We start from the raw sequence: 9308 nt of genomic DNA, 5'->3' as shown, positions 1-9308 counted from the left end.
TGGGCTGGGCAGCTGGTGGCGGCCCAACCATGCAGGGCCTCAGGGCTAGGCTGCTTCTGGGGTCTCTGTGGCAGCCTGATTGGGGGCTGAGTTGGGAGAGGAGATCCCAGAGGGCAGTAAGGAGAGCGGGCCACAGGTGGCTGGGGTGGGGGGTGCCCAGGCCCTGGCAGGGAGATACTGAGTCTGCCTTTGGACAGTGGGCGTGTGTGGAGGGTGGGCACGATGGACATAATGCAGACCTGCCCATGCCTTTGAAGAGGGCAGCGCCTGCCTGCCTGCTCTCCCACAAGGCGAAGGCTTAATTAGCCTTAATCAAGTGACACCTCCTTCCTCCACCCTCCCACTTCGGCCTGGAAGGCAAGAATATCAGGCAGGTGGAAAGGAGGACCCTCTCCAGAGGACTCACAGCCTCTGCTGCTCCCAGCATTGTGACTGCAGCCCCAGGGATCTCACACCCCGACCCCCCTTCAGGGATGAGGGATATCCGCTGACCCAGGAGGTCGGGGAGAGGGTGCTCAGCCAGGGAGGAGCAGATGGGGCAGAGGACCTATCCCCTTAGCTGGTCCCATACCTCTCCAAAGCTCTGGGGCCCCCTCCTCCTGGAAACCATGCTGGGTTGGGGGCTCCCCTGGGTTCCCTCAGCCCAGCTTTGAGCGCAGGCTCATCTGCTTTCTTGCCTTGACTCTGAGTGCTGGCAGGGCCTAAGCCAGTTATCATCATCTGGGCCCCAGCACAGGGGCCTGGCTTGTTGCAGGAATGAGTGTGTGAAGCTGGCAGTAAAGGGCTCTGCCTAGCAGGGGGCAGGCAAGAGCGGAAAAGAGGGGAGGGGGCTCCGCTGTGCAGCCGGGAGCCCAATTTCCAACCTAAGCCCAGGTCCCGCATCAAGCCCTGAGCTGACCTCAGAGGGCTGCAGGGCTGGAGGATCCGGCGAGGCCCAGCTCACAGAGGCTTGGCAGCCTGAGGAGGGCTGTGTTAGAACGATGAGAGGCCCGTCTGGTCTGGATTGGGGGCAGCGAGGTGTCACTCCTCTGCCTAACACTCACTGAGCACTTGATGGTGCTTCCTGTTGAGAAGAGAGACAGACCCCAAACAAGGAAATATGCCAGTGGAGATGGGGTGGGTGCCTTGAAGAAGAAGGTAAAGGAAGACCCCAGGTAAGACCAGGGGGCTGGCCTGCAGGCAGTGGGGAGCACGCTGGTCAGGGACAGGGCAGGCTGGGCAGGCTGGCCAGGCTGGGGTAAAGTGCTCCGTTGGGCCAGAGGCAGGTGGCCCAGGACAGGATGGAGAGCATGGCTCCGTGGCCAGGGAAGGCTGGGAGTGGAGGAAGGCCCCAAGCGGCCCACAGCCCTGCCCCTGTCCCAGGCTGGTCATCGTGGTGCTTATCGGCGTGAGCGTGGCCTGGATCCCCATCCTGCAGGGCTCCAACAGCGGGCAGCTCTTCATCTACATGCAGTCAGTGACCAGTTCCCTGGCCCCCCCGGTGACAGCAGTCTTTGCCCTGGGCATCTTCTGGCGGCGTGCCAACGAGCAGGTAGGGGACGCAGGGCAGGAGGCGGGGATGGGATGCAGGGTTGCCCACCTGGTTAGTGGTGAGGCCTCCCAGGCTCTCCTTTCCATGTGCTCCGCTTATTCATGCCCGTGCCCCACCCCCTGCCTGCACATGAAAGGGACCTTAGTCTTCCTCACCCGACCCACATGCCTGGTCTCCCTCTCCCAGGGGGCCTTCTGGGGCCTGATGGTGGGGCTGGCTGTGGGGGCCGGGCGGCTGGTCCTGGAGTTCCTGCACCCGGTCCCACCCTGCGGTGCCCCGGACCTGCAGCCGGCCCTCCTCGGTAGCATCCACTACCTGCACTTCGCTGTCGCCCTCTTTGTGCTCAGCAGTGCTGTGGTGGTGGCTGGGAGCCTGCTGACTCCAGCCCCCCAGGGAGCTCAGGTGAGCTTGCCTGCCCTGGCCCCTGCCCTTTAAGCTTCTCATGGGTCATGTCTGTGCTTGACTCCGACCCCCTACCCTTAATGCTCAATTTCTGACTCTGGTCTCATTCTGACCCCTGACACTCTCTATTCAATACTTTTCTGGTCCTTGACCCCTAACCCTGTCTGGTACTGCCCCCTGTCCCTTTTTGAACTCAGCTGCCATTTCTGTCACTGACTCCTGACCCTGTCTGGATCCCCCGCCCCCCTCCCATGCAGATTGAGAACCTTACCTGGTGGACCCTGTCTCAGGCCTTGCCCTTGGGTGTCAAATCAGGTCAGTGCCAGACCCTAGGTGCGTCCTCTCCCTCACCCCAGGGCTGTAGGCTCTGGGTGCAGACCTGTCCCCCTCATCTGTCCTTCTTCCTCTCCAACCCTTCCAGGTGACGGCCAAGTGCCCCAGAAGCAAGCTTTCTGGGCCCGTGTCTGTGGCTTCAACGCCATACTCCTCATGTGTGTCAACATCTTCTTCTATGCCTACTTTGCCTGACGCCACCACCAGGGCAGGCAGGCTGGAGCCTGGCCTCCAGGGCTAGGGGCTCCAGAGTGTGCAGGGCCACCCACTTCCCTAATGAAAGACTGAGGCCCCTTGAGGCCACACAGTGGGCTAGTGCCTGGGGCCTGGCCAAGCCAGCCAAGCAGAAGCCTGAAAAATTGAGGGGGGGAGTGGTTGTGGAGAGGGGAGATGAGCAAAAGAATTGGTCTTTCACAATAGCACCAAGGTAATCATGATTGGAAAGAAAATGAGGTTTCTAACAGGCATCCTGATACTTGTTCCACTGCTTTTATTTTGACACGTGGACCCAGGGCAGGAGCAGCAGCACCTTCCAGAGCTCAGGGCTCTAAGGGTCTTGGGTCAGCTCTGGAGCTGCAGCTGGGGCAGGACCAAGGGAAAGACTGCGTACCTAAAACACAGGGCCCCGCTCAAGCAACTGCAGCAGCTGTGCCCTCCAACTTGCCTGCTTCCTGCTGCCAAAGGACCCTCCTCCCTCTCCTTATCTCCCTTCCTTGTTCAAGAGCCCTGCATAGCTCCCCACTCATCTCCTCCCTAGCAGGCTGGTGCTGGAAGCCGTGTCTAAGCCCCACCTCTCGTTTCCCTGCTCCCAGAGGTGCCCAGGCTCAGGGCAGGCCCTGCTCCCTCTCCCCTACTGGTGGCACCTACCATTGGGACCCCATCCTTATGCCAGCTGTGCCCACCCCCACAATCCAGCTGTATTTTCTACTTGAGCTCCCTCTGGGCCCCAATGAACCAGAACCCCTGCAGCCCAGGTCCCCTGCACAGTTGGGCTGGGCGGGGGGCATGTCCCTCAGAAACCCCTCTAACCTGTTGGGGCCACAATGGTGTGGGCTGGGGCAGCATGCCCCCTTGTTCTCAGGGCCTCCAGCTACTCCCAGGTGTCTGTGGTGGGGGCAGGGTGGGGATGCCCAGGTGGAGCCCAGAGCTGAGGGGCTACCAAGAAGTCGAGGTCTATAGCCCTGCAGCCCCCTTGGTTGGCCTCAGTCCTCACAAATCAAGGGGCCTTTTGAGGAAGGGTCAGGCAGGTCTAGAGGGTGGCCAACTTATGGTGAACCCACTGCCCAGCCTAGGGTTCCTTGGGTCAAGACCACAATAGTGCCAAACTAAGAGACCTCAACCGTCTCTGTGGAGGGAGGCATTGACAAGACATGGGGTGCCCCTGCCTACCCACCCCATGAGGTCACACAGCTGGGGCCAATGGGAGGGAGCCGGGCAGGACATCCCTCAAGTGGGTAGTGTTGGGGGGCTAGGGCTTGTGGTGAAGTGGCTGGGAGTCAAGAGCCCCAATCCAGCCCCACCCCCTGCTGAGCCCTGTGTGGCCCAGGCTGGTGGCAGTGTTCATGGCCCCTCTGGGCCTCAGTCTTTCCTGTGAAATGGGCCTGTTGAGTGGATGTCCCGGCTCTGCCCTGGGCATCCACCTGTCACAGGTGTACAGGCTGCACGTAGCTCCGTGGGAAGAAGCCAACACGCCCAGACAGCTGGCCCCGCCACCAGTGGGGATCCAGGCGCTCCAGGACCTCGATGATGTCGCCACGGCGGAAGCTGATCTGCGAGGGGTCCTGGGCCGAGAAGTCAAACTGGGCCTGGGCAAAGCAGGCCCGGGAGGACTGCGAGGAGAGGAGGGGTGGGGCGGGTCAGTGGGACCATGCCCAGGTACCCCCTGCTAGCCCCTTACAGCCTGACTGGGACCGCAGGCTGCGGGTCAGGTCTCTTGGGGCCGGGACTTCAGGGAGATCCCTGCCTTCTGGGGCCTCACGTCCCGGCTGTGCAGCCGCCATGGCTGTTTTTGACTCAAGGCCACTGGCCACAGCAAAGAGCCTTGTAAACTGTTGGGTGAAGTGCAGCTGAAGGGTGTTTGCTGCTGCTCCCCCCGGCCAGGCTTTGAGGGGAAGGGCTGTCACTTCAAGCTGCTCCGGGCTCTCAGTCATGGGTGCCTGTCCTCTCTGTCCTCGAGTGTGATGGTGGGTAAGTCCCTGCTCTTTGTGGGACTCAGTTTCCCCACCTGCCCTAGTGTCTGGACTGGAGCTCTCCACAGGCACACCCTGCCAGGATCTCCACTGTGCACCCAAGGAGCTCGGTCCAGATTGGGCGATAGACATCAGCAGAGGCCGTAATTAGCCGTTCTCTGCCAGGAAGCTGAGCCAGCTCTGGAGCTGCCCACAGGGTGCGTGACCCCAGGGCCCAGGCCAGAGAGAAGCGGTGGGTGTGGGAGACCCTCAATCAGCCCCCAGCTTCACCATGGCTCCTTCACAGTCCCCAGGGGCAGAGCGGATCCGTGCAGTGGGGGACAGTGCAGATCTGGGAGACAGGCCCTAGCAGGCTCTTCAGAGAAATTTTGGGCCCAGGTGTCGGGCTCTCCATGTCTGGGAGCTCATGGTGTCTTCGGCCCTTGGGCTCAGAGGCTGCACTAAAACGGGGTCTCTGTAGGCACCATGTTTGCCAGTCCTGGCACATCTGACAGAGGGGAAACTGAGGTCCAGTGAGGGAAGACTGCCTCTAAGTTTGCACAGCAAGGTGACAAGGTGGGGGAAGGTAGACAGGCAGCTTCTCTGTGGAGGTCAGCCGCTCCCAAGCCCTAGGCCATTCCATGCTCCCTAGACCCTCCCAGGTCTTGACCTCCAGGCCCAGGCCTTGCTGACACCCCCAAGACAAGCAGCCTGTTGGGGTTAATCACCCCCTTGGCTGGCATCGTCACCATAACGAGAGCGGGAACTAGTCCTCAGGCCAAAATGACAGGGCTGGCCAGCAAATTGCTGTTATTGTGAGGATGGGGGCAGACAGGCGCTCACACCCCACCCAGGTCCAGCTCCTCAGGGGCAGACATCAGGACTAAGTCTAGTGGCACGTCACGTCACTATCTGAGGCTCAGTTTCCTCATCTGTACAGTGGGCACAGTGAGGCTCCAAGAGTACAGAGCCCAGCTCAGTGCACAGTCTTGGTAAGCTCAGAGGTGTCAGTTCCTTTGTGCAACATATGCTTATTGAGGACCTACTGTGTGCCACACACTATCAAGGGAGCTGAGAACAAGCTAGACACAGTTAGCCTCCTGGAACTTCCATTCTGTTCCACCCGTTTCTTTCCTTCTTCTTTCCCACCCGATGAACTCTGGAGCCTGGGCCAGACCCCTCCTCATCCTGCAGCCCCAGCTGCCAAGGAAGAAAGGGTGGCCTGAGCCCGGGGGCTCACCTGCCCCACCACCTACCCACCTACCTCAAGCAGGGGCTCCTCATCCCGCAGGAAGATCTGCCGCTTCTTGGCGATGGTGGTGGTGCGGTAGAAGTCGACCAGCTCGTTGAGGGAGTTGAACTTCTCCTCCCACAGGAAGTACTTCCCTGAGGCCTCCCGTAGCACCTTGAAATGCTGCACCTGGTCCCCGTAGCTGGGGGTAAGGACCAGGCCGCCTCAGATGGGTCCAGTGTCTCTCCCAGTGCCCACAGAGCCCCAGATCCCCAGGGCCATATGCCCCACCACCACCTGGAAGCAAGCCTCTCTCAGGCCTGGTGTCTGGCTACAGTGCAGGCAGGGAGGGGAAGGGAGGGGAGGGGAGGGCCCGAGATCCCACTGGCTGGCCTGACCTGAGACCTGGTGCGCATGCCTGGCAGAGGAGGATGGCTGTGGACCAGGCCCCTGACCTGGCTGCTTTTTTGCTGTGTAACTTCACCTCACTGGATCTCAACTTGGAAAATGCTGACTACGGTTTATTTGCAACAGCAAACAGGCAACTCAGAGAGTGGGGTTTGGATGGCATCTCCGCTCACATCTCTTCAATGTCCCCCTCAGCCCTGACATTTTCCCTGCGCCCTCGCTGCCCCCAGATCTCTTGGAGAGCGAGTCCTAAGAGCGTCCCGCTGCTGAGAGGGGACCTCTGTCATGTTGGATGCCTCATGTCAAGAACCTTGTGCGGCCCCATTGCCCTCAGGATAAAATCTTGGCCTCAGGCTCAAGATTTGGCCCCAATGATGTGTCCAGCCTTATATCCTTCCTCTAGTCTGTGATTCAGTCAATGGGCCCTTTCTCCCCACCTCCTGGTGTTTGCCCAGACCATGGTCTCTGCTGAGAACAAACCTCCTTGTACCTTCTAGGCCTGCCTCTCCCACCATGGTCAGCTGGGCAGAACCTGCCTTCCCATACCAGGGCAAGCCCTTCAGGACTGGACTGGAGGTGGTGCCATGTGGGTTGGGACACAGCCATCACAGCCCCTCCCTCCTGCAGGGCGGCTGGCCTGCCTCATGGCCCAGGAGGAGCCAATTGAACCCTTTGTATGGTAGGGAAACTGAGGCCCGGAGCACAGCTGTGAGCTGCTTGAAGTCACAGCAAGAAGAGTGGAGCTGGGGCTGACTCTGAGCAACACTGACACTTCGTATTGGTGATCATTTACGACAGTAGCAGTGCTAATCATTTGCACTGTGATGCTAGTCCTGCCCAGGTCATGTAGCTCCAAGTCCAGTCCGCCGCCAGGCTGCTTCCTGGGCTTGGCTCCCTCTCCACGCTCCCTCCATAGGCAAACTAGCCGGACCCACAGCCCAGCTCACCCTCTCCAGCCTTGGTGACCTCTGTGTCAGGGGTGGGGCACAGTGAGGGAGGCCTGGGGCTCTGGAAGCTGCAGTGCCAGTCAGCGGGCTGCCCTGGGCACCTGGCTGGGCTTGGGCTGTGAGGGGCAGTGGCCCATGGTGCGGCCTCACTACCCAACCAGGACAGCACCAGTGTAGGAACACCTGCTTCTTGGGTGTTGTGGAGGGCATCCCCCCAGGGCAGAGATGGCCGTTTTGTTCACATTTGGGCCCGATGAGAACCTACCCCATCCCAAAACTTGATGGTGAAAAGCTGCCTCTGGGCTCTAAATCAAAATTTTGTCAAACCATTCTGGACAGTGTGTGTAGCTGGGGCTTGCCCGTGGCCTGAGTCTGCAGTCCCAGCTGTACAGGCCTGCTGCTCCCTCTTGACCCATCCTTGTCTGTGGCTCACTTCCTCTACCATCAGCCCTGGGGCTGGTGCGTTGCCTTGTTAAGGACTTAAGATAAAGATTTGTTCAAGAGTATGTGTGGGGAGCAAAGAAGGGTCCCCCAGTCTCCTGGAGTTAAGGGCTCCAAACCACACAGAAGCTCCCTCTCCACTTCCTAACACACCTCCAGGCCTTTGCCCACACTATTTCCTCCACCTGGAAGAGATTCTTCTCTAGTCAAACTCCTACTCATGCTTCAAGGCCCAGGTAAAATGGCCCATCTGAAAAGCCTTCTCTGAGGCCCAAAATCAGAGTTGGGAATGTCATGATTCCTCAACCCTTTGTAAACCGCTGTTCTTACTGGCTTGCATACCAGACACTAACCAGGCAGGGAGGCAGCAGTTGGCCCCAGCTTGTACGCAGGCAACTGGGCCCAGCCCAGCTGGGAGAGCCCCAGCCTCAAGTCTCACTGAGACGCTTTGCTCTTGGAACCCTCTCCTGTGGACCCTGACCCTGGGCTCTGAGTCCACCAGGGCTCTGAGTCCACCCACCCGCTGCTGCCTGTCAGACTAGTTCCACACTCCAAAGGGAGCCTGCAGCCCTGTGAGCAGGGGGGCAATGGATCCTGAGCCTGAACACACAGAGCAACGGGTCCCAGCATTCCAGGGCTCGGGATCTGAGAGCAGGAGCACGTGCAAGTCTGGGAAACCTGTGGTACCACCCTCACCTACACCTGCGCAAGCAAGTGCTCAGAAAATGACAGGTTTTGTCCCCCTCCCATCTGGCCCTATGCCTGGTGTTACAGGTGAGGAGAGTGGGGCCCACAGCCCCGAGTAGCTGTGCTACGATGCTGCTGCTTGCCAGCCCCCACCCCCCGCCCCCTGCCCAGTGACAGCCCCATCTGAGGCCAGCGGGGCTTCTCCCCATCGAAGACTGACAGTTCAACATCTGTCTGTCTGGCCCTGGCCCACACTGGGCCCCTAACCAGGAGGGCCTTTCCCTTTCCTTGCTGGGTCTTGGCCTGGGCCATCCTTGAGGTCCGGGTATAGCCCAGCTCCTCAGGGAAGCACTGAGAACCCCTCAGATCAGGGGCCACCCTCTGGTACTCTCCAGATCTCGGCCCCCATCCCTGGTCCTGGAGAGCTTCGGGGCATGGCAGCAGGAGTGGAATCTAAGTTCAGATGACCCCACTCTGGGAGGGAGGGAATCAGCGCAGACCACCCTGCCTGCTGGGTGAGCCTCCTGAGGTGGAGGACGGAAGGGAGGCTGGCAGGGAGCAGGAGCCGGGGCCTGAGCCTGGGCAGGGCAGAGGGAACACCTGGAGCTGGGGTGTCTGTATGCATGCATCTGTGTGTGTCTATGCGTGTGTGTCTGCATATCTCTGTGTGTGTCCATGTGTGTCTGTCTATCTGTGTTTGCATCTGTGTGTGTGTCTGTGTATATCTACATCTGTGTGTCTGTGTGTGTGTATGTCTGTCTGTGTATCTGTGTATCTGTGTGTCTGTGTGTGTCTTTTCTCCATCGTGTCTGGTGTATGTTCCAGAATGCTGTGGTCATGTGTCTGGGTGTATCTCTCCCCGCTCTGTGGGGGTGATCGTATGTGTCTCTGTGAGCAGTATGCGTGTGTTCATCTGTGTCTCACCCCCACACTTGGGGGATGAGGGGCTGGGCGGCTGCTGGGCTGGCAGAAAAGCCCCAGGACCCAGTCAGGCCTGGTACTGGCAGTATCAGGTCCTGCCCAGCGGGTTTTTCTGGCCTGGTGGCGGCAGTGGCTGTGATGACAGATGACAGCAAAGGTGATGGTGGCAGCCTGGGGAGGAAAAACAAGGCTCGGGTGGAGCAGAGGAGAAAGAGAGGACCAGGCTTCCCTCCCAGCCT

At 59.9% G+C, this 9308-nt stretch overlaps 1 protein-coding gene across 3 annotated transcripts in view; it reads right to left on the bottom strand.

The window, feature by feature from the left end:
• Positions 1–3794: 3794 nt before the first annotated feature.
• Positions 3795–9308, bottom strand: part of GRAP (GRB2 related adaptor protein) — a 29224-nt gene continuing 23710 nt past the window's right edge. For 2 of the 3 annotated variants that reach the window (XM_023539752.2, XM_064279368.1), the window contains 2 exons: positions 5699–5867; positions 3795–4095 (listed from right to left, as the gene is read on the bottom strand). In XM_023539752.2, coding sequence (XP_023395520.1) covers positions 3910–4095; positions 5699–5867 — 355 coding nt within the window. In that variant the 3' untranslated portion in view covers positions 3795–3909. The other variant, XM_023539751.2, reaches the window with a different exon arrangement.

Source organism: Loxodonta africana, chromosome 2 (genome assembly GCF_030014295.1).
Source record: "Loxodonta africana isolate mLoxAfr1 chromosome 2, mLoxAfr1.hap2, whole genome shotgun sequence".
Lineage (NCBI taxonomy): Eukaryota > Metazoa > Chordata > Mammalia > Proboscidea > Elephantidae > Loxodonta > Loxodonta africana.
Note: the sequence above shows the minus strand (reverse complement) of the source record. Positions and strands in the feature narration are given on the sequence as shown.